Source organism: Pseudonaja textilis, chromosome 2 (assembly GCF_049901715.1).
Source record: "Pseudonaja textilis isolate UNSWEBS1 chromosome 2, rPseTex1.2, whole genome shotgun sequence".
Lineage (NCBI taxonomy): Eukaryota > Metazoa > Chordata > Lepidosauria > Squamata > Elapidae > Pseudonaja > Pseudonaja textilis.
In genome coordinates, this window is record NC_141991.1 from 8457673 (window position 1) to 8482015 (window position 24343).

At 44.3% G+C, this 24343-nt stretch overlaps 1 protein-coding gene across 1 annotated transcript; it reads left to right on the top strand.

Moving 5' to 3' along the window:
* The first annotated feature begins 232 nt into the window (after positions 1-232).
* PSMB9 (proteasome 20S subunit beta 9) lies at positions 233-22631 on the top strand. Its single transcript, XM_087928455.1, has 6 exons — positions 233-384; positions 6935-7002; positions 8703-8834; positions 16326-16452; positions 18692-18833; positions 22085-22631. Exons 1-6 carry the CDS (start codon positions 349-351, stop codon positions 22210-22212), a joined length of 633 nt encoding a protein of 210 aa, XP_087784581.1. The 5' UTR covers positions 233-348; the 3' UTR covers positions 22213-22631.
* Positions 22632-24343: the final 1712 nt, after the last annotated feature.

Sequence of the window (24343 nt, forward strand, 5' to 3'; positions counted from 1 at the left end):
GTTTCCAGGTTGAATCTCTCCTTGTTCAGTTTCAGGGGTTGGGCTAGATGACCTACAAAGGTCCCGTCCCGAACTCTCGTTCATCTGAATCCGAACCCCCTTTCCTTCGATGAAACTGGCTGCGGGTGGGGAAGAAGAATAGGGGCTGCCGTCCAAGTCCCACTCCGCTCTCCCACGGGTCGCGGCGCTTCTCCCGGGGTTGACGGACGACAGGTCGGGGCGCCCTCTGATGTCCACGGGAGGCGCTGCGCCTTCTCGGGCGTCTCTTTTTTTTGCTATCACTTTCGATCTCCGAAAAACTCCCGAGTTTTTCTCCACTCCGAGGCGCTTCGTGGGAAACGGGAGGCGATGGATCATCGCGGGGTCACGAAGATCAGCACCGGGGTGAGTTGAGGGGCTCTGCAGGGGAAGGGGGTGCAGCTCAAGGGTGTTTCTCTCCCCCACCCCCAAAACACGCACCAAACCTTGCCACGGGAGCGGAGGAGAAGGGAGGGTGGGGCGTGGGAGAGGAAGCGGGTTCGTGTCTCCCGCGAAACGAGGAGGGTTGCGCCGGGGAGGCGTTTGAAATCGAGGGAATTGGGTTGGAAGCGCTTCGTTGCGGACTTGCAAGGCGGAATCTGACCTGGAAGGAAGGTCACGCTTACGCCCTTTGTGTGTGTGCGTGTGCGTGTGCGTGTGCAATTGTTAGAGCAACACCTCGGTGGGCATCTTAAAAGAAAGCTAAGCAGGAATGGGAGACCACCAGGAAATCTCCTCCCGGCTACAGTCATTGAAAAAAGGGTGGGCTTTCATTCATTGTCCCCCCCCCAAATGACAACGGAGCTACTCCCGTTTTTGTGCAATTGTTACAGCAACACCTCAGCGGGCATCTTAAAATAAAGCTAAGCATGGAGTGGAGACCACCAGGAAATCCCAGTTGTAGACTGAGGGGGGGGAGAAAAAAAGGGGGTTCCATTCATTTGGGCCCCCCAAAAAGAGAACTGATTTGCTTCCATTTTTGTGCAGTTGTTACAGCAATACCCTCAGTGGGTATTTTAAAATAAAGCTAAACGGGGATGGGAGACCACCAGGAAATCCCGGGGCTAGACTGAGACACGGGGGTGGGGAGAAAAAAAGGGGGTTCCATTCATTTGGCCCCCCAAAAAAGAGAATGGATTTGTTCCCATATTTGTGCAATTGTTAGAGCAACACCTCGGTGGGCATCTTAAAAGAAAGCTAAGCAGGAATGGGAGACCACCAGGAAATCCCCTCCCGGCTACAGTCATTGAAAAAAGGGGGGCTTTCATTCATTTGTCCCCCCCCCCCAAATGACAACGGAGCTACTCCCATTTTTGTGCAATTGTTACAGTAACCCCTCGGCGGGCATCTTAAAATAAAGCTAAGCGTGGAGTGGAGACCACCGGGAAATCCCAGGGCTAGACTGAGACATGGGGGTGGGAGGGAAAGGGGAGTTCCATTCATTTGTCCCCCCCAAAAAAGAGAACTGATTTGCTCCCTTTTTTGTGCGGTTGTTACAGCAATACCTCAGTGGGTATTTTAAAACAAAGCTAAACGGGGATGGGAGACCACCAGGAAATCCCAATTGTTACCTCGGCGGGCATCTTAAAATAAAGCTAAGCAGGGATGGGAGACCACCGGGAAATCCCGGGGCTAGACTGAGTCACGGGGGTGGGGAGAAAAAAAGGGGGTTCCATTCATTTGGCCCCCAAAAAGAGAACGGATTTGCTCCCATTTTTGTGCAGTTGTTACAGTGGCCATCTTAAAAGAAAGCTAAGCAGGGATGGGAGACCACCAGGAAAATCCAGGGCTAGACTGAGGCATTAAAAAAAACAAAAGGGAGTCCCTGTCATGTGCCCCACAAAAGAGAACTGACTTCCTCCCATTTTTGTGCAATTACAGCAAACACCTAGGTGGGCATCTTCAAATAAAGCTAAGCAGGGATGGGAGACCACCAGGAAACCCCCCAGCTAAACTGAGGCATTGGGGAAAACAAAAACAAAAACAGGGGAGCTCCACTCATTTGCTCCCCAAAATGAGAACTGACATGTCTGGGTAGTGATTTATCGAGGAGAAACTGAGGCTGGGAGATTGGCGGCCCACATCTGGAGTGATTTTCCATCCCCTGGAGGCCTTTGAATGGGAAGGAGCCCGTCTCCCTTACTTAAGATGCCCCACCCAGTTACACCCAGCACCGCCTGGGCGGAACTCAATCTGTCCTTCCAGGGAGAACACTCAGATTGAGAAACATCGGCCTAAATCTATTTGAGTGCTTTAAGTGTGTAACCCCGTCAATTATGCGAATAAAGCAATACAGATAATCCTTGACTTACAACCTTTCCTTTTGTGGCCGTCCCAAGCTACGATGGCACTGTTAAAAGGGACTTACGGCCCGTTTTTCACACTTAGGGACCGTGGTAGTGTCCTCGATCACAGGATCAAAATTCAGATGCTTGGCAACTGACTCGATTTTGGTCGTAGAAACCGAGCAAAACTCACCGAAACAAATGTTGGGGCTAGACTCAATTCTGGGAATTAAAGGCCACGAGTCTTAAAGTTGCTGGCTGAGGAATTCTGGGAGTTGAAGTCCAATAGTCTTAAAGCGGCTAGCTGAAGAATTCTGGGAGTTGAAGTCCATGAGACTTAAAGTTGCTGGCTGAGGAATTCTGGGAGTTGAAGTCCAATAGTCTTAAAGTAGCTAGCTGAGGAATTCTGGGAGTTGAAATCCAATAGTCTTAAAGTGGCTGGCTGAGGAATTCTGGGAATTGAAGTCCAATAGTCTTAAAGCGGCTAGCTGAGGAATTCTGGGAGTTGAAGTCCATGAGACTTAAAGTTGCTGGCTGAGGAATTCTGCGAGTTGAAGTCCAATAGTCTTAAAGTGGCTAGCTGAGGAATTCTGGGAATTGAAATCCATGAGTCTTAAAGCGGCTGGCTGAGGAATTCTGGGAGTTGAAGTCCAATAGTCTTAAAGTGGCTGGCTGAGGAATTCTGGGAGTTGAAGTCCAATAGTCTTAAAATTGCTGGCTGAGGAATCCTGGGAGTTGAAGTCCACGATCTTAAGGTTGCTGGCTGAGGAATTCTGGGAGTTTAAGTCCATGAGACTTAAAATTGCTGGCTGAGGAATTCTGGGAGTTGAAATCCAATAGTCTTAAAGTGGCTGGCTGAGGAATTCTGGGAATTGAAGTCCAATAGTCTTAAAGCGGCTAGCTGAGGAATTCTGGGAGTTGAAGTCCATGAGACTTAAAGTTGCTGGCTGAGGAATTCTGCGAGTTGAAGTCAATAGTCTTAAAGTGGCTAGCTGAGGAATTCTGGGAATTGAAATCCATGAGTCTTAAGCGCTGGCTGAGGAATTCTGGGAGTTGAAGTCCAATAGTCTTAAAATTGCTGGCTGAGGAATCCTGGGAGTTGAAGTCCACGATCTTAAGGTTGCTGGCTGAGGAATTCTGGGAGTTTAAGTCCACGAGACTTAAAGTTGCCAAGTTTGAAGACGCTTACCTTAACAATCTTCTTTCGGTGTGAGAGTAATGTTAGCTTCCATCCATCGATTGGTTATTTTCGCCTCTTCATTTAACACTTCCAGCATTGTGTTACTAAGGGAATCCTGCAAGATTTTATACAATTCTGTTGGTAGACCATCCGGCCTTGATGCTTTCTCATTATTTTGTCATTTTATTGCTTCTGTTAATGCCATCATTGTGATTTTTTCCTCTAACATTGTTTTAATTTCTTCTGGTAGTTTAAATAATTCTGCTTTTTTCAGGTATTTTTTAATATCTCCTTCTCCAACTTGCTCTTGTTCATATAATTCCCCATAATAGTTTTTGACTATTGTTTTTGTCTTCATTTCTATAGCAAAGGTTTCCTTGATCGTCTATTAGTTGAGGAATCCACTTCTGTTCCTTCTCTTTTTTTCAGTCTATATGCTAACCAACTTCCTGGTTTATTTGCATTTTTTTTAAAAGTTTTGTTTGGATCTTTTTATTTTATTTTAGTTTAAATAAATTTTATTAGTCTTTTGTATATTTTAAAAATAAAACAAAAAATAAATATCATGACGTTAACAGTTTTGTGACACCCATATCCATTTCTATCTTTTGTGCATATTTACAAATATATACAATTTTGTGCAAATATATACATTTAATCTATAAGTTGCTTAACTTTAATTCCTTCAGTTCCTATCTGTCTTAATTCGATCCAATTATATCATTTCCCCCAAATTCTATAGTATTCAGATTCCTCTTTCTCCTGTATCATTAAAGTCAATTTGTCCATTTCAGCACACGCCATTATTTTTTGCCATTAAAAATGCCATTAATTAGTTCATCCGATGATATGTAGTTGTGCTTCCAGCATTGATCATAAGCTATTCTAGAAGCCATTAAGATATGTAATACAATATATTTTATATATTTTTCCACGTTTCTTTTTGAATATCCCTAGCAGAAATAGTTCTGGTTCCAATTCTACTTATTCCTTAAGAATTTCTTGCAGCCATTGTTTGGTTTTAAGGCAATATTTCTGAGCTTCTGAACAGGACCACCACATATGGTAGAAGGTACCCTCTTTCTTTCTACATTTCCAACATGCCGGATTCATGTTGGATCTTTTTATTTTAACAACCCTAGCAAGAAAGGGTCGTAAAATAGGGGGAAAACTCAACACACTGTCTCGCATAGCGGCAGAAATTTTGGCCTCCCTTGCGGTCCTAAACCAAGGACTTATCTGTACCACTTGGTGTTTTTTTTCTCAGCAAACCGGTTCAGTGGGGGGATGGGTTGGCTGTAAAGGAAGCAGGTATTCTCTTATCCAGCTACCAAGTCGTTGATAAAGCTGATCTTTGAACCTTCCACCTGCTTCTAAAACACCGTACAAAGCCACAACTGGCTCAGAGAGATTTCTGCTATACCGCAAGCCAGACCTGGCATGGGGAGGGGCCTTGGGGCTCCCTGCCAGCCCAAATTCCCCTGCATGGCTGGAGAAGTGAGTCATGTTCCGTGCTTGGCATTCTGTAGCTGCCAACAAAGCCAACACAGTTCTAGGCTGCATAGACAGAGGGATAGAATCAAGATCACAGGAAGTGTTCATACCACTTTATAATGCCTTAGTAAGGCCACACTTGGAATACGGCATCCAGTTTTGGTCGCCACAATGTAAAAAAGATGTTGAGGCTCTAGAACTGTGATGGTGAACCTATGGCACGTGTGCCACAGGTGGCATGCAGAGCCATTTGTGTGGGCAGGTGAGCCCCAGCCAAACTTACCTGTACTGTGCATGCATGCACCTCCCAGCTGATTTTCGGCCCGTTTGGGGCTGTTTTCACCCTCCCAAAGGCTCGAGGGAAGCCTCTGCAGCCTCGGGAGGCCAAAAAATGGGCCTTCCGGAAATACCGGAAGTGCTGAAATGGGCCCAATTTTCAGCCTCCAAAGACTGCAGAGGCTTCCCTCAGAGGCCCTCTGGAGGTTGAAAACAGGCACTTCCGGTATTTCTGGAAGATCTGTTTTTCGGCTTGCTGAGGCTGCAGAGGCTTCCCTCAAGCCCCTAGGAAGGCAAAAACAGTCCTCCGGGCGGGCGGCGGCTCAAGCGGGCTGAAAATCCGGGGGAAGCGCGTACATGCTTAGTGCAGGTAAGGGGGCAGGGTGAAGGTGTTGCACGGGGGTGGTGGGGTGCATTGCATTGTGGGTGCCGGCACGCACACGTGCATCCGGCACACCACAACAAAAAAAGTTCACCATCATTGCTCTAGAAAGAGTGCAGAGAAGAGCAACAAAGATGATTAGGGGACTGGAGGCTGAAACATGTAAAGAACGGTTGCTGGAACTGCGTATGTCTAGTAAGTTTAATGAAAAGAAGGACTAGGGGTGACATGATAACGCTGTTCCAATATCTCAGGGGCTGTCCCAAAGAAGAGGGAGTCAAGCTATTCTCCAAATATGAGCCAGCTGTGTGCAGCAGCTGTCAAGAAAGCCAACACAGTCCTAGGCTGCATTAACAGAGGGATAGAACCAAGATCACATGAAATGTTCATACCACTTTCTAATGACTTGGAAAGGCCACACTTGGAATACTACATTCAGTTTTGGTCGCCATGAGGTAAAAAGGATGCTGAGGCTCTAGAAAGAGTGCAGAGAAGAGCAACAAAGAGGATTAGGGGACTGGAGGCTGAAACATATAGAGAACGGTTGCTGGAACTGGGTATGTTTGGTCTAATGAAAAGAAGGAGTAGGGGTGGCATGATAGCAGTGTTCCAATATCTCAGGGGCTGCCCCAAAGAAGAGGGAGTCAATCTCTTTTCCAAAGCGCCTGAGGGCAGGATAAGAAGCAATGGGTGGAAACTAATGAAGGAAAGAAGCAACCTAGAACTAAGGAGACATTTTCCTGACCGTTAGAACAATTAATCACGTGAAACAATTTGCCTCCAGAAGTTATAAATGCTCCAAGACTGGAAGTTTTTAAGACGAGATTTGATAACCATTGGTCTGACATAATATCGGGTGTCCTGCCTAAACAGGGGGTTGGGCTAGAAGATCTCCAAGGTCCCTTCCAACTCTCTTATTCTAACAGATCCGATGAGATAGAAAGTCAAGCGAAGCTGTTTTGCCGAAACGCTGAGATCGCCTGCCAAGATTATGGCTTGGTTTTGTTTTCAGGCTGCCTGGCAACACCCCAAAAAACCGGGCAGGACCCCAGATTTTTAAGCGGAAGTACCCCCCGGTGGCTCTAGATTTCTTGATTTTGATCGATTAAACTAAACTTTCTTTCACGACGCTGTAACCCCCTAATTCGGGTTAGAGTCCGGGTGACTGGATGGATGCATCCAACCAGCATTTGCTGGTTGGATGCCCTCCCCGACAGCGGGCAGAGTTCACAGCAGCGGTAAGTGCTTTTACTTCTCTACTGTTCTACAAATAACACTTGTTCTTCTTCTCCTCTGCAGACCACCATCATGGCCGTGGAGTTTGATGGCGGAGTCATCCTGGGCTCTGACTCCCGAGTTTCTGCAGGGTAAGAGGCCGAAGGAATATGTGAATCTGGGTGAAGGTGAAGAAAGGTCTAATATATCTTTCCTTGCCCAGAGGGGAAGTGGACGTCTCCTTCAAGTTAACTCTTGGTGATGGGAGGGACAGGCCTACATATTTTTCTTTGAGATAACCAAGAGGTCCTTGGCTCTTGCCTCAATTCCAGGGTGTTTTTTTTTTTTCAACCACCCAATCTAATCCTCCTCTGTGGGATTTCCTAGTGGTCCCCCATCCAAGTACCCTGTTTCTCCGAAAATACGACCTATCCTGAAAGTAAGTCCTAGCTTGGTTTTTACATGTGCGCCCAATATAAGCTCTAATTCCACACACACACACACCCCAAAAATAAGCCTTAATTAAGATCCTGCCCACTCCAGAGAGCACAGGTAAAACTTAAGCTAGGGTGGGGATGGGTGGTGGAGATGACCTACTACTTACCTTTTTTTTTTAGTATCCTAGTATGATTTATGTTATTCGCTTATTTAGTATCCCAAGACTATCATTGGTTTTATTTTTCTTATGATTTATGATGAATGTATTTTGATGATTATGATGCTGATTTATCTATCATTTGTTGCTTGTATGTACACTACAGCTTATACACTGGGGACAAATTCCTTGTGTCACACTTGGTAAAATAAGTGTGAATAGGCAGCAATATAAATTTCCTTAAATAAATAAATAATTCTGTTCTGTTCTGTTCTGTTCTGTTGTCTCCACTATTCTGTCCTGTTTTTATTCTATTCTATTCTTAATCCTATTGTATTCTCTATTCTATTCTATTCCTTATTCTCTTCTATATTCTTTATTCTATTGTATTCTATATTCTATTCTATTGTTAATTCTATTCTATTCTTAATTCTATTCGATTTTTAATTCTACTCTATATTCTATTCTATTCTTAATTCTATTCTATTCTTAATTCTATTCTTTATTCTATTCTATTCTCTATTTTATTCTTAATTCTATTCTATTCTAAATTCTATTCTATAGTCTATTCTATTCTTAATTCTATCCTATTCTTAATTCTATTCTTTATTCTTTATTCTATTCTCTATTCTATTCTAAATTCTATTCTATTCTAAATTCTATTCTTATTCTATTCTATTCTTAATTCTATCCTATTCTTAATTCTATTCTTTATTCTATTCTATTCTCTATTCTATTCTTTATCCTATTCTATTCTAAATTCTATTCTATACTAAATTCTATTCTTAATTCTATTCTATTCTTAATTCTATTCTATTCTACTATATTCTCTATTTTATTCTACCCTGTTTCTCCAACAATACGGCCTCCCCCAATAGGAAGTCCCAGAATATTTTATAGGCATGAAATGAAATTAAGTCCCTCCCCCTCAAATTAAGGCCTATATTAAAACATGCAAAATGGGGGGGAATGGTGGGGGGGCTTGCCGTTAGGAAGTACTTTTGTTGCACACCCGGATATGGTGCTGCCTGCATTGACCCCGATACGAAGTGCCCCACCAACGCCGAGGTCAACATCCAAGCCGTCGCCACCCGCCCGAAGATGCAAGTGGGGGGGAATTAAGTCACCCCCGAAAAGACGGCCTAGCCATTTTTTCGGGGCTCAAAATAAAAATAAGACCCAGCCTTATTATATGAGAAACACGGTAATTCTAATTCTATTCCGATTGCTTTCAACATGTTGCCTTCCTCTTTCCAGGCAGTCGGTGGTCAATTGCTTCTTCAACAAGCTAGAGCCCCTGCACGACCGGATTTACTGCGCCCTCTCCGGCTCTGCGGCTGATGCTCAGGCCATGGTTGATCTGATCAATTACCAGCTGGAGCTCCACAGGTGAGGAAGTCTATGGAGCTGCTTATGGGAGCCCACTGGGGGGGGGGGGGTGTCCTCCTCTACCACGGAAGCCCAACCCCAGAGGGGCCTCCAGCTCTGCTTATCTTTTGGTCCCAGAAAGGATAGCGCATCCAAGGGGCACCAACTGGCAGGGTAGCAGATCTGAGCAGAAGGAAGAGAGGCCAGCGGAGCACGAAGTGGGATCTGGATAGAGTCGGCCTGAGAGTAGAGTAGGCCAGTAATGATCAGAATGAACAGGAGAGAGAAAGGAAGGGTGGAAATTAGCTGCCAAGGCAGTCATCGGACCATGCACTCCTCATTTTGATGAAATGAGGCCTGTTAGGGGTAGGGGTCAAAAAAACACAAGATGGAGATTAAAGCTTCAAACTTCCCAATGTACATAAAGCAGAACAGGCTTTTGATCACAGAATGCCATTTTTTGTGGGAATTAGATGTTTAACAGAGTGATGGCTTTCGGGGAAAAAAACTCTCCTTGTGTCTAGTTGTTCTGGTGTGCAGGGCTCTATAGCGTCGTTTTGAGGGTAGGAGTTGAAACAGTTTTTGTCCAGGATGTGAGGGGTCTGTAGATATTTTTACAGCCCTCTTTTTGACTCGTGCAGTATACAGGTCGTCAATTGAAGGCAGGTGGGTAGTAATTGTTTTTTCTGGACTCCTAATTATCCTCTGAAGTCTGTGTCTGTCCTGTTGGGTTGCAGAACCAAACCAGAGAGTTATAGAGTTGCAGATGACAGACTCAGTGATTCCTCTGTAGAAATGTATCAGCAGCTCCTTGGGCAGTTTGAGCTTTCTGAGTTGGCGCAGGAAGAACAATCTTTGTTGTGCTTTTTTGATGATGTTTTTGATGTTAGGTGTCCATTTTAATTGTGTTTTTTTTTCTTGGGCCTCTGAATGCTCCAACACTAGAACTTTTTAAAAAAGATGTTGGATAACTATTTGTCTGAAGTGGTGTAGGGTTTTCTGCCTTGGCAAGGTGTTGGACAAGAAGACTTCCAAGGTCCCTTCCAAGTCTATTCTATTCTATTCCATTCCATTCCACTCCATTCCACTCCATTCCATTCCATTCCATTCCATTCCATCCTATTCCATTCCATTCTATTCTATTCTATTCCATCTATTCTATTCCATTCTATTCTATTCTATTCTATTCTATTCTATTCTATTCCATCCCATCTATTCCATTCCTATTCTATTCTATTCTATTCTATTCCATCCCATCTATTCTATTCTATTCTATTCTATTCTATTCTATTCTATTCTATTCTATTCTATTCTATTCATTCTATTCCATCCCATCTATTCTATTCTATTCTATTCATTCCATTCTATTCATTCCATTCTACCTATTCCATCCATCCCATCTATTCTATTCTATTCTATTCTATTCTATTCTATTCTATTCTATTCTATTCTATTCCAATCCATCAATTCTATTCTATTCTATTCATCCCATCATTTCTATTCTATTCCTATTCTATTCATTCCATCCATCAATTCTATTCTATTCTATTCTATTCTATTCTATTCTATTCTATTCTATTCTATTCTATTCTATTCTATTCTATTCCATCATTTCTATTCTATTCTATTTTATTCTATTCCATCCCATCATTTCTATTCTATTCTATTCTATTCTATTCTATTCTATTCTATTCTATTCCATCCCATCATTTCTATTCTATTCTGTTCTAATCCCCTCTAAACAAGGGGAAAATGTGCCTCAAGCAATCCATACGCTTATGATGAAACCCAATAACTCTTTTGTTCATGCATTGCTGTCTCTGAGAGAGAGTCAAATCTTCCAGCTGGTCCTTGGTGGGGAAATTGTTCTTGGTGTAGCACCGCCCCCTGGTGGCCATTATAAAAATGGTGCCTCTTTTTTATCACTTGATTTCCCAGAAAAGGAAGCGGCCCAAGGACAGATCTCATTGGCTCCCGTCAGGGGAAATCAAGCGCTCCCTGCAGCGGGGAGTTGGAAAGCACCGACCTCCGAGGTCAGGAAATCTGTTGCTATTTTGGGTGTTGCCTGCGGTGCTTTCTAAACTCTGCTTTGCTTATTTTCCGATTGACATTTGAAAGGCAGTGCTATGCGCTCGTGAGTTTAAGTGGATTTTCCCTCACAAGTGAGTGGGAGAACAATTACAGACTGAAAGGTGCCAACTATTTTGTTTTGATAGAATGAAGCATACAGATTTGCAGAGTTTGGAAGGGACCTCATAGGCCATCTAGTCCAACCCCTCCAAGAAGGAGACCCTACACCAGTGATGGCTAACCTATGACACGCGTGTCACTCGTGACACGCCGAGGCACTTTGACTGACACGCCTGTTGGTGTGGGGAAAACCTGCACATTTAGAGGCTGCCTGTGCTCTGCTCCAATCCCTGCTCCCTGCTTGTTGCATGGAGGCGTGGTGTCACCGCTGCCGCAAGATCTTTGCAGCAGAGAACCAGTTTTAACTGCCATAAACTGAGGTGTGTCAGTTTCATTACCTCAGGAACGCTACAGGAGGAAAGGAGATCCATGAGGTTCACAGCCCTGTAAGGCGGCCTTCCGATCCCCACATCCTGCACCTGCAGCCCTGAGACCAGGGAGACGAGTTTCACAGCCCTGTGTGATCACCCCAGCCCAGTCCGTCAAAAAACCAAATTATTGATATTTCTTGAAGTGACACACGACCCGAGGAAGGCTACACTTTTTCCCGATTTTCAACACACCAAGCTGAAAAGGTTAGCCATCACTGCCCTACACCATTTCCAACAAATAGCAGACCAATAGTACTGCAGACTTTGTAAATAGTTGGACAGTGTTGAGGGAATTATTTGTTTAGCAGAGTGATGGCTTTTGGGGAAAAAAACTGTTCTTGTGACCAGAACATCTAGACACAAGAACATTTTTTTCCCCAAACACCATCACTTTGCTAAACAAATAATTCCCTCAACACTGTCCCACTATTTACAAAGTCCGCACTACTATTACTGTTAATCTTCTCATCGCTCCTTATCACCCATCCCCTCCCACTTGTGACTGTATGGCTGTAACCTTGTTATTTGTATCCTTACAATTTATATTGACTGTTTCCTAGTATGATTTGATTGCTTATTGTAGCCTATGACTATCACTAAGTGTCTTACCTTATGATTCCAGACTCTTGACGGATGTATCTTTTCCTTTTACGTACACCGAGAGCATTTGCACCAAGACAAATTCCTTGTGTGTCCAATCACACTTGGCCAATAAAAGAATTCTAATTCGAATCTCTTGAAAATCTCAAGTGATGAACAAATTTCTCCTCACGCGGCTTTTCTACTTGATTAGTTTCCATCCGTTGCTTCTTGTTTTGTCTTCAGGTGCTTTGGACAATAGCTTGACTCTCTCTTCTTTGTGGAAAACCGTTAGATATTGGAACGCTTCCTCCAGATTAGATTATGGAACAACTTCCCTCCAGAACTTGTGAATGCTCCAACACTGGAATTTTTAAGAAGAGATTGGACAACCCTTTGTCTGAAATGGTATAAGAGTTTCCTGCCTGAGCAGGGGGGTGGACAGAAGGCCTCAAGTCCCTTCAACTCTGTTCTTTGTTACTCACGGAGCCACCTTAGAGCTCCTAATCTTTCTCTGCTCTGAGGCTTCTGTGGTCCCGTCAGCCTGCTGCCTGATCCTGGGCTGAATTTCCTGAACTCTTTAAACAGACTGAAGTTTACTGTTGGAATGGTGTGGGATTTCCTGCCTGAGCAGGGGTGGACTAGAAGACCTCGAAGGTCCTTCCGCTCTATTCTAATCCTGAATTTTCCTTGAACCCGCATTTCTTCCACTGGGAGCGTTGGCACCGGGTTAGGAGGGATGGAGGGACGGCAAACCCCAGTATGGGATCACCCAGCCAATGGCTGAAGAGAATGTCCTTGCGTCAGCAGTTGCTAGGTGGCTTCGGTGGCGGAGGTTGACAGAGCAAGCGGGCAATTTCCCCGCCAACTGTGGAGAAGCTTAGTAGCGACCCCTGGAGGCGGAGAGATGCAATGATCGGCCGTGGCGGGAATCTCGGCTTTGTCTCGGAAAGAGGACAACCTCAAGGAAGGGGAAGGACCAATGGCCGTGGGGGCCTCGTGGGGAGGGTTAAAGCATTAGGATAGGGCCGTTAGGATGGGATAGGGACAGATTGTCTTGGAGAATCTCTGTGTGGTCGATAAGAGTCGATAATGACTCGACGGCACACGATCATTTACAGATTAAGAGAGTTGGAAGGGGGGAGGCCCTACACCATTTCTGACAGATGGTAGTCCAATCTCTCCTTGAAAGTCTCAAGTGATGGCGTTCCCACAACTTCCGAGGGCAACTTCTGTTCCATTGGTTGATTGTTCTCACTGTCAGAAAGTTTCTCCTTATTTCCAGGTTAAATCTCTCCCTGTTCAGTTTCCACCCATTACTTCTTGTCTGGCCTTCGGGTGCTTTAGAAAATAGTTTGACCCCTTCCTCTCTGAGGCAGCCCCTCAAATATTGGAAGACCGCTATCATGTCTCCCCTGGTCCTTCTCTTCACTAGACTAGCCATGCCTAGTTCCTGTAACCCTTCTTCATATGTTTTAGTCTCCAATCCCCTAATCATCTTGGTTGCTCTTCTCTGTACTTTTTCTAGAGCCTCAACATCTTTTTTATAATATGGTGAAAAAAACTGGATGCAGTACTCTAGGTGTGGTCTTACTAAGGCTTTATAGAGTGGTATTAGTACTTCCCTTGATCTCGACTGTATCCCTCTGTTAATGCAACTTAGGATTGCATTAGCTTTTTTGGCTGCTGCTGCACACTGCTGGCTCCTATTTAGCTGGTTGTCCACTAAGACTCCAAGATCCCTGTCACAGTTACTGCTGTTAAGCCTGATTTCACCCAGTCCACATGTGTCCTTTTGGTTTTTCTTGCCGAAGTGTAGGACTTTACTTTTCTCTACATTGAATTTCATTTTGTTAGATACGGCCCAGTGTTCGAGTCTGTCAAGGTCCATCTGGATCTTGAGCCTATCTTCTAATCAGAGGGTGGCCTTCACAAAATCTTAGTAAAGGGTTTGGTGCCCGGTGGCTGGGCAGGCGTGGCTGTGGTGGGCGTGGCCTAGTCGGCCTCCTGCATCACAGTGGGGGCGGGGGCATATTTGTCCTTCCCTGGCTCTGGAGGCTTTTCTCGAGCCTCCGGGAGGTGAACGGCCTCCCTGTGGCCCGCCGGAGGCTCTCTGGAAGCTGGAAACGGGCCCATTTCCGGCCTTCCGAAGTTCTTCCCAAGGAGGCCTTGTTTTCACCCTCCCAGAGCCTCCGCTGCGCCCTGTGCTTACCTGCATCCAAAACGGGCCACGTGGGGACTCCTGGGAGGGGGTGGGCAGGGCCAGCCAGGAGTGGGAGTCCGGGGTTCTCTGAAGTGCACCAAAATTTAGCTAAGGGCTCTCCCGAACTCCTGTGGGCCCCCAGCAGCCCATCCGCTCCCTGTAATTATTTTTAATCTGGGTTATTTGGTTGGGGCTTAGCATGGGATGCAAATCCAGCCGCTTTATTTTATTTTATTTTATTTTATTATTATTATTTTATTATTTTTATATTATTATTTTTTATTTTATTATTTTATTTTATTTATTTATTTTTTATTTTATTTTATTAGTTTATTTTATTATTTTATTTATTTTATTTTATTTTATATTTTATTTATTTTATTTTATTTTATTAGTTTATTTTATTAGTTTTTTTATTTTATTTTATTTTATTTTATTTTATTTATTTTTTTTATTAGTTTATTTTATTTATTTATTTTATTAGTTTATTTTATTTTAATTTAATTTTATTTATTTTTATTTTATTAATTTTATTTTATATTTTATTTTATTATTATTTTATTAGTTTATTTTATATTTATTTTATTTTATTTATTTTATTATTTTATTTTATTTATTTTATTTTTTGTCAATCACTTGCAAATTAATAGATATAAGCATAAACATGAGTAAGATTATAGGAAATAGGTATAAATAAATGGGGACAATAGGACAGGGACGGTAGGCACAACGGTACACTTATGCACACACCTCTTACAGACCTCTTAGGAATGGGGTGAGGTCAATAGTGGATAGTTTGAGGTTAAAGGAGTGGGGGTTAGAGAATGTAACTACAGAGTCAGGTAATGCATTCTAGGCCTTGACCACTCGGTTGCCGAAGTCGTACTTTCTGCAATTGAGTTTGGAGTAGTTTATATTGAGTTTGTATCTGTTGTGTGCTGTTGTATTGTTGCGGTTGAAGCTGAAGTAGTCATTGACTGTGGTAGGACATTGTAGCAGATAATTTTGTGCGCTACGCTTAAGTCCAACCGTAGGTGGCGTAGTTCAAGGTTGTCCAAGCCCAACATTTCAAGCCTGATGATGTAAAGCAGTGGCCCCCAACCTTTTTTGTACCACGGACCGGTACTGGCATCACAAAATGATCAGCACGCATGACCAAGGCAAGGTGAGCCGAGCGACCGGCCAGCCAGCCATCCCCCATTTCTCCCTGCCACCTTCAACTCCTCCTTTGTACCTTCTCGCGGTCGATGGGCTTTTCGGGCTCTTTCTTAATCTCCTCCTGAATAATGCGAGACTCCACCGCCATCAGGACGGCTCTTCGTTCAAAGCCGCCCCCCCCTCTTCGACGAAACTAAGGCGTGAGGATTCCTTCAGCACCCAAACGCCACTTTCCAACAACCGACAACCGACAAGCTCACCCGGAAGCACTTTCTCAAGCACCTTCGAAACAAGATGGCGGCACCCAAGCAAAGTAGGTGGCCCGGTACAAAATGATCCACAGACCAGTACCGGTCCAGGGCCTGGTGGTTGGGGACCACTGATGTAAACGACAAAGCCCAGAAAATTTTTTTTAGTATTTATTTTGATTTGTCAATCGCTTCCAAGATACAGGTATAAGAATAAACATAGTTTTGAATACATGAGATAGATACTTATAAGAAAAATAAAAAGAAACAATAGGACAGGAACGGTAGGCACGATTGGTGCGCTTATGCACCCCCCCTATAAGCCTCTTAGGAAGAGGGTGAGGTCAATAGTAGTAACTCGACACCCAGGTTAGAAGCGTTGTGTGAATGACCCCTGAGAACAGAAGTGGGTATTCAGCAGGTTCTGACCAGTTCCAGAGAACCGGTAGCAGAAATGTTGAGTAGTTCGGAGAACCGGCAAATCCCACCTCTGACTGGTGATTTTATAGTATCCTTCCCCTGCCACGTCCACCAAGCCACACCCACAGAACCGGCAGTAAAAAAAAAATTGAATCCCACCACTGCCTGAGAAACCCTTGATCAAATGTCCCAGAAATTGGAGTCGCAGCTTTCACACCAGTGACCGGCGAGGCCCAAGGTCTTCAAAGAAATCCACTTGGGAGCTGTCCTCCCAAACTGCAAACGGAGAGAGAGAAACTGAGGCACAACAGAGCATGCTCAGCCTTTTCTTTTCTCCCCACAGCCTGGAGACGGAGATGCCACCGCGAGTCTTGGCTGCAGCCACGCTGGTCAAAGGCCTCAGCTACAAGCACCCGGAGCTCTCGGCCCACCTGCTGGTGGCTGGATGGGACCCTCAGAATGGCGGGCAGGTACGTCCAGCAGGGGACTTGGGAGAAGAGGCTACTCGGTGGAGAAATATTGATCAGTCAGAATAGAGCTGCAAGGGACCTTGGAGGTCTTCTAGTCCAACCCACTGCTCAAGCATGAGACTTTATACCCATGATGGCGAACTTATGGCATGCATGCCAGAAGTAGCACGCAGAGCCATGGCTCCAGGCACACCAGCCATTGCCTGTTGCTCTTCCAGGTTCCCATGTGTGCTGGCCAGCCGGTCTTCGCGCACGCAGGAGCTCCAGAAACTGGAAGAGCACCTCCCAGTGCGTGCATGTGCGCCAGCTACCTGGTCTTCTGGTTTCTAATGCACATGCATGCACAAAGACCAGATGGCTGGCGCACGCATGCGCTTTAGAAGCTGAAAGACCAGGTGGCAGGAGTGGGATTCTACCATTTTGTACCTATTTGCTAGAACCGGTTGTTAACATTTTAAGCAGTTCGGAGAACAGGTTGTTAAAAGAAAATACTGGCCTAATCCTGTAAGGAAGGCAGGAAGGAAACATTCTGGTGTTGCTTACAGAAACTGCCTCTCAGTTAACCCTTATTACATTCTTGGCAGGACTAGACTTCCCGTCTCAGGAATATCTCTGGAGGTTTTTTTCCCTCTCTTTTGTTGGTACTTTGCTTGTGTGGAGTGACCATTCAAAGTGACAATGGCCCTGAAAAAAGTGACTTATGACCATTTTTCACACTTATGACTGTTGAAGCATCCCCACAGTCATGAGAGGCCAGGTGAGGAGATGCGTGCCTCGATGTGAGTGATATTGAGTTGGCCACACCCAACCAATAACATGACCACCAAGCCACGTCCACCCAGTCACATGACCACCAAGCCACGCCTACCAACTAAGCCACGCCCACAGAGCCGGTTGTTAAAAAATTTGAATCCCACCCCTCCCAGGTGGCCTTTGCACATGTGCGGGCCGGGAGCTGCTTTCCCGGATTTTGGCGCTTGCGCGTTTTGGCACTTGGTTCCTCTTCAGCGTGCGCGCACTCCCATTTCAGCACTCGGTGCCATAAAGGTTAACCACCAACTGCCTTATACCGTTTCAGACAAGTGGCTGTCTGGTCTTTTCTTAAAAACCTCCAGTGATGGAGCACCTACAGCTTCTCAAGGCAAACTCTTCCTCGCGGTTAGGAAGTTTCTCTTAAGTTTCCCTCCATTGTTTCTTGTCCTGCCTTCTGGTGCTTTGGAAAATAAACTGACACACACACACACACACCCCTTGTTTGTGGCAGCCCCTCAAATACTGGAATACGGCTAACATATCACCTGTAGCCCAATGAAAAATATTGGGGGCTTTCCCATCGTCTCATCGCTATGCCAGAAAGCTACACCTGTTGAATTTCTGCTCATTGTGCCATGTTCATATCTAAAAAAAACCCCCAAAAAACCAAGCAGCCTTAGGATACAAAATCCTAAATTGCATTAACAGAGGGAGGAAGAAAATAAGCCAATGGGCAGTGCAGCAAAGGCAAAGAGGTCTGTTGAAAGATAGGATCCCACTGTGAGCAGGATCCCAGGCTCAGTAGCAGTAACTGTGAGAGGGATTTTGGAGTCTTAGTGGACAACCAGCTAAATAGGAGCCAGCCGTGTGCAGCAGCAGGCAAAAAAGCTAATGCAATCCTAAATTGTATTAACAGAGGGATACAGTCAAGATCAAGTGATGTACTAATGCCACTCTATAAAGCCTTAGTAAGACCACACCTAGAGTGGTCTTTTAAAGCTCTTTATTTAATCTGAGATCGGCTTGGCTCTCCCTCGGATCGGTGGCGGCTTATATTGAACTTGCCTTGCCAGCCGCAGCCAATGACAGACTTTTACAGTTGTTTCAGTTTTAAATTTGGCACAGCAGTAGGCTAGCCCCAGGTTTAAAACTGAAACAACTGTAAAAGTCTGACTCCCAGACGAACACAATACAGAAGCCTGATGATGGCAGATGAGATTCTGCCGAAACGTTGCTACAACTTTAAAAGAACAGCTACAATGACGTGGGAAAATACCCGAACAAAGCTGAATACCATATATATATAGTTCCTGTTGACCAGAAGTTTTATCCAGCTATGTAATAAGGAAAGTCCCGCTCTTTCCCTCAGGAGTAATCTATAAGCAGAATAATATGTAGGGTGAATGCATTCTAACCACCACAACAGTTGAATTTGCTGACTTTGCAACACAAAAGCAGGATTCACCCTCTCCTTCAATTCTGACAGGTGTACGTTACAATGGGAGGAATGTTGAACCGGCAGCCCGTTTCCATTGGAGGGTCTGGAAGCACTTTCATTCATGGCTACGTGGATGCGGCCTACAAATCCGGGATGAATTCTGACGACTGTCGTGAATTCACCAAAAACGGTATCTGTGCGGTTGGGTCCATTCTGGGTCGGTGAGCATGAGTGGAAACTGCCAGAATCCCCTTTTTTTCAAAAACAGGAGAAACCGTCCTAAACTCACAAACTGCAGCGGGTATCACGGTTAAGGGAATAGCAAAACAAAATAACAGAGTCGGAAGGGACCCTGGAGATCTTCTAGTCCAGCCCGTGTCAACCGTGGACCTCACCCGATTCCTAAGAGGTCCTTAAAGGGGGCGTGCATAAATGCACCAGTGTGCCTACGGTTCCTTTGTTTACTTTCTTCATGTTTATGTTTATACTGAAACCTGTTGTCTTGTACATAGAATAAAATAAATAACCTTATAAATAGATCCTATGCTCTTTCGGATAGGTGGCTGTACAGTCTTTTCTTAAAAACTTCCAGTGATGAAGCTCCCACAACGTCTGAAGGCAAGTTCTTCCACTGATCGATCAATAGATTCCACTGTTATAGTCACTGCACTATAAAAAAAGAGGTTGAGACTCTAGAAAAAGTGCAGAGAAGAGCAACCAGGATGATTAGGGGACTGGAGACTAAAACATACGAAGAACGGTTATAGGAACTTGGCTTGGCTAATCTGGTGAAGAGAAGGACCAGGAGACAGGATAGCGATCTTCCAATATTTGAGGAGCTGCCCCAAAGAGGAAGGGGTTGAACTATTTTCTAAAACACCTGTAGGCCAGACAAAGAATAATGGATGGAAACTGAACAAGGAGAGAGATTCAACCTGGAAATACGGAGAAATATTCTGATAGTGAGAACAATCAACCAATGGAACAGCTTTGCCTTTGGAAGTTGTGGGAGCTTCATCACTGGAGGCTTTCAAGAAGAGTTTGGACTGCTACCTGTCAGAAATGGTGTAGGGTCTCCTGCTTGGGCAGGGGGTTGGACTAGATGACCTACAAGGCCCCTTCCAACTCTCTTAATCTGTAAATGATCGTGTGCCGTCGAGTCATTATCGACTCTTATCGACCACACAGAGATTCTCCAAGACAATCTGTCCCTATCCCATCCTAACGGCCCTATCCTAATGCTTTAACCCTCCCCACGAGGCCCCCCCATGGCAAATCGGTCCTTCCCCCTTCCTTGAGGTTGTCCTCTTTTCGAGACAAAAGGTTCCCGCCACGGCCGCTCATTGCATTTCTCCGCCTCCAGGGGTCGCTACTAAGCTTCTCCACAGTTGGCAGGGAAATTCCCCGCTTGCTCTGTCAACCTCCGCCACCGAAGCCACCTAGCAACTGCTGACGCAAGGACATTCTCTTCAGCCATTGGCTGGGTGATCCCATACTGGGGGTTTGCCGTCCCTCCATCCCTCCTAACCCGGTGCCAACGCTCCCAGTGGAAGAAATGCGGGTTCAGACTTGGGGGGGGGGGAATTCAGGATTAGAATAGAGCGGGAAGGGACCTTCGAGGTCTTCTAGTCCACCCCCCTGCTCAGGCAGGAAATCCCACACCATTTCCAACAGTAAACTTCTCAGTCCTGTTTAAAGAGTTCAAGGAAATTCAGCCCAGGATCCATACACACCTGTGCAGCAGGCTGACGGGACCCACAGAAGCCTCAGAGCAGAGAAAGCCATTAGGAGCTCTAAGGTGGCCTCCGTGAGTAACAAAAGAACAGGGTTGGAAGGGACCTTGGAGGCCTTCTAGTCCACCCCCCTGCTCAGGCAGGAAACCCTTATACCATTTCAGACAAAGGGTTGTCCAATCTCTCCTTAAAAATTCCAGTGTTGGAGCATTCACAACTTCTGGAGGGAAGTTGTTCCATACTCTAATCTGGAGGAAGCGTTCCAATATCTAACGGTTTTCCACAAAGAAGAGAGAGTCAAGCTATTGTCCAAAGCATCTGAAGACAAAACAAGAGGCAACGGATGGAAACTAATCAAGTAGAAAAGCCGCGTGAGGAAAAATTTCCTGACAGTTAGAACAATTAATCAGTGGAACAACTTGCCTCCAGTTGTGAACCCTCCAACACTGGAAGTTTTTAAGAAGAGATTGGATAATGATTTGTCTGAAGTGGTGCAGGGTTTCCTGCCTGAGGAGGGAGTTACACTAAAAGATCTCCAAGGTCCCTTCCAACTCTGTCTCTTCTCTTCTCTCCTACTTCTCTTCTCTTCTACCTTTATTCTATTCTATTCTATTCTATTCTATTCTATTCTATTCTATTCTATTCTATTCTACCTTTATTCTATTCTATTCTATTTCTAGTCTACTTCTATTCTATTCTACTTTTATTCTATTCTATTCTACTTCTATTCTATTCTATTCTATTCTATTTCTAGTCTACTTCTATTCTATTCTACTTTTATTCTATTCTATTCTACTTCTATTCTACTCTACTGTACTTCTATTCTATTCTATTCTACTTCTATTCTACTTTTATTCTATTCTAGTCTACTTCTATTCTACTCTACTCTACTTCTATTCTATTCTACTTTTACTCTATTCTATTCTACTTCTATTCAATTCTATTCTCTGTTCTACTTTTATTCTATTCTACTTCTATTCTACTTCTATTCTATTCTACTCTATTCTACTTTTATTCTATTCTATTCTATTCAATTCTACTTCTATTCTACTTCTATTCTATTCTATACTACTCTATTCCACTTTTATTCTGTTCTATTCTATTCTACTTCTGTTCTACTCTACTCTACTTTTATTCTATTATATTCTACTTCTATTCTATTCTATACTACTCTATTCTACTTTTATTCTATTCTATTCTATTCTATTCTATTCTATTCTATTCTATTCTATTCTATTCTATTCTATTCTATTCTATTCTATCCTACCTTCTATTCTATTCTATTCTATTCTATTCTATTCTATTCTATTCTATTCTATTCTATTCTACTATTCTATTCTACTTTTATTCTATTCTATTCTACTCTATTCTACTTCTGTTCTACTCTACTCTACTTTTATTCTATTCTAATCTAATCTTCCGTACCCTACCCTACCCTCATGCAAGCCCAAGAACCTTAGGACAAATGAAACTGACACGAATTGAGACTATGGCAGGATTCCAGCGTCCTCGTTTGAGAAGAACAAGAATCTGTTTGTTTTTCAGGTGAAGTCAGGCAGGTCCTTAGGTGACTGGAGAATGTTCCCTCCTTGGAAAAGCCAAGCTACTTTCTCTTGGATGCAATTGGTGTAGCTCTGACTCGACTCTTTATTTTGCTCCAATCAATTGTTTCCGGGCCTGATTTTAACTCTTTTCTTCCCTCCTCCAGCTATTGCCTTGGCGATGGTCCGCGATGGTTCCAGTGGGGGCATCATCTATCTCGTCACCATCACCAAAGATGGTGTCAAGGAAGAAGCTGTTATAGGGGATGAGATCCCCAAATTCTACGATGAATGAATTTACTTCTCGACCTTCTCCTTCTCTCTCCATTTTTTAAAATAGTAAAGGTTAAGTGGAAACCGTGTGTTGACTTCTTGGGTCAGCTTTGGAAGCTGTATTGAGATCCGATGTTCCCACGAGCCTGAGAAAGTAGGAGCGGGGAATCAATGGAGTATCTCTAAGTAGACAAAATAAAATTCTTTTGTTCGTTCAAGATCATTCAGTATAGAGTAAGAATCTTACTTTAGTGAAGCGGGGTGGAAAATTACCAGACACATTAGGATGGATTGTGATTGGGCCACGTGATTTGATATGATGACAGCCAAGGGGGGGATGGGTTTTTTAGTTTTGAATACGGCAAGGAAGCCCAAAAACTTTCAGATTGGGGATTCCACAGGTGTGCCAGTTTCTATCCAAATAAAGGTATCTTTGAGGTATGTCGGTCTTGGCGTTATTGATTGGAATGGAAGTTTGCTGGAACTCTGACATCTCGGGTGTTCATGGATTGACACGCACACAACAGAATAACAGGTTACTAAAGGCTAATAAAAGGCTACACTTTTTCCCGATTTTCAACACACCAAGCTGAAAAGGTTAGCCATCACTGCCCTACACCATTTCCAACAAATAGCAGACCAATAGTAGTGCGGACTTTGTAAATAGTTGGACAGTGTTGAGGGAATTATTTGTTTAGCAGAGTGATGGCTTTTGGGGAAAAAAACTGTTCTTGTGACCAGAACATCTAGACACAAGAACAGTTTTTTCCCCAAACACCATCACTTTGCTAAACAAATAATTCCCTCAACGCGGTCCCACTATTTACAAAGTCCGCACTACTATTACTGTTAATCTTCTCATCGCTCCTTATCACCCATCCCCTCCCACTTGTGACTGTATGGCTGTAACCTTGTTATTTGTACCTTAAAATTTATATTGACTGTTTCCTAGTATGATTTGATTGCTTATTGTAGCCTATGACTATCACTAAGTATCTTACCTTATGATTCCGGACTCTTGACGGATGTATCCTTTTCTTTTATGTACACCGAGAGCATTTGCACCAAGACAAATTCCTTGTGTGTCCAATCACACTTGGCCAATAAAAGAATTCTAATTCGAATCTCTTCTTGAAAATCTCAAGTGATGAACAAATTTCTCCTCACGCTGCTTTTCTACTTGATTATTTTCCATCCGTTGCTTCTTGTTTTGTCCTCAGGTGCTTTGGACAATAGCTTGACTCTCTCTTCTTTGTGGAAAACCGTTAGATATTGGAACGCTTCCTCCAGATCAGAGTATGGAACAACTTCCCTCCAGAAGTTGTGAATGCTCCAACACTGGAATTTTTAAGAAGAGATTGGACAACCCTTTGTCTGAAATGGTATAAGGGTTTCCTGCCTGAGCAGGGGGGTGGACTAGAAGGCCTCCAAGGTCCCTTCCAACTCTGTTCTTTTGTTACTCACGGAGGCCACCTTAGAGCTCCTAATGGCTTTCTCTGCTCTGAGGCTTCTGTGGGTCCCGTCAGGCTGCTGCACAGGTGTGTATGGATCCTGGGCTGAATTTCCTTGAACTCTTTAAACACGACTGAGAAGTTTATTGTGTGGAATGGTGTGGGATTTCCTGCCTGAGCAGGGGGGTGGACTAGAAGACCTCGAAGGTCCCTTCCCGCTCTATTCTAATCCTGAATTCGCCCTCCAAGTTTGAACCCGCATTTCTTCCACTGGGAGCGTTGGCACCGGGTTAGGAGGGATGGAGGGACGGCAAACCCCCAGTATGGGATCACCCAGCCAATGGCTGAAGAGAATGTCCTTGCGTCAGCAGTTGCTATGTGGCTTCGGTGGCGGAGGTTGACAGAGCAAGCGGGGAATTTCCCTGCCAACTGTGGAGAAGCTTAGTAGCGACCCCTGGAGGTGGAGAGATGCAATGATCGGCCGTGGCGGGAATCTCGGCTTTGTCTCGGAAAGAGGACAACCTCAAGGAAGGGGGAAGGACCGATTGCCATGGGGGGCCTCGTGGGGAGGGTTAAAGCATTAGGATAGGGCCGTTAGGATGGGATAGGGACAGATTGTCTTGGAGAATCTCTGTGCGGTCGATAAGAGTCGATAATGACTCGACGGCACACAATCATTTACAGATTAAGAGAGTTGGAAGG

Bases quoted from the DNA above. Each gene is read 5' to 3' on its own strand.
- PSMB9 (XM_087928455.1), top strand. From the start codon at position 349: ATGGATCATCGCGGGGTCACGAAGATCAGCACCGGG. The intron at 7,003-8,702 runs GTAAGAGGCCGA...TCCTCTTTCCAG, and splicing joins GACTCCCGAGTTTCTGCAGG to GCAGTCGGTGGTCAATTGCT. The intron at 16,453-18,691 runs GTACGTCCAGCA...CAATTCTGACAG, and splicing joins ACCCTCAGAATGGCGGGCAG to GTGTACGTTACAATGGGAGG.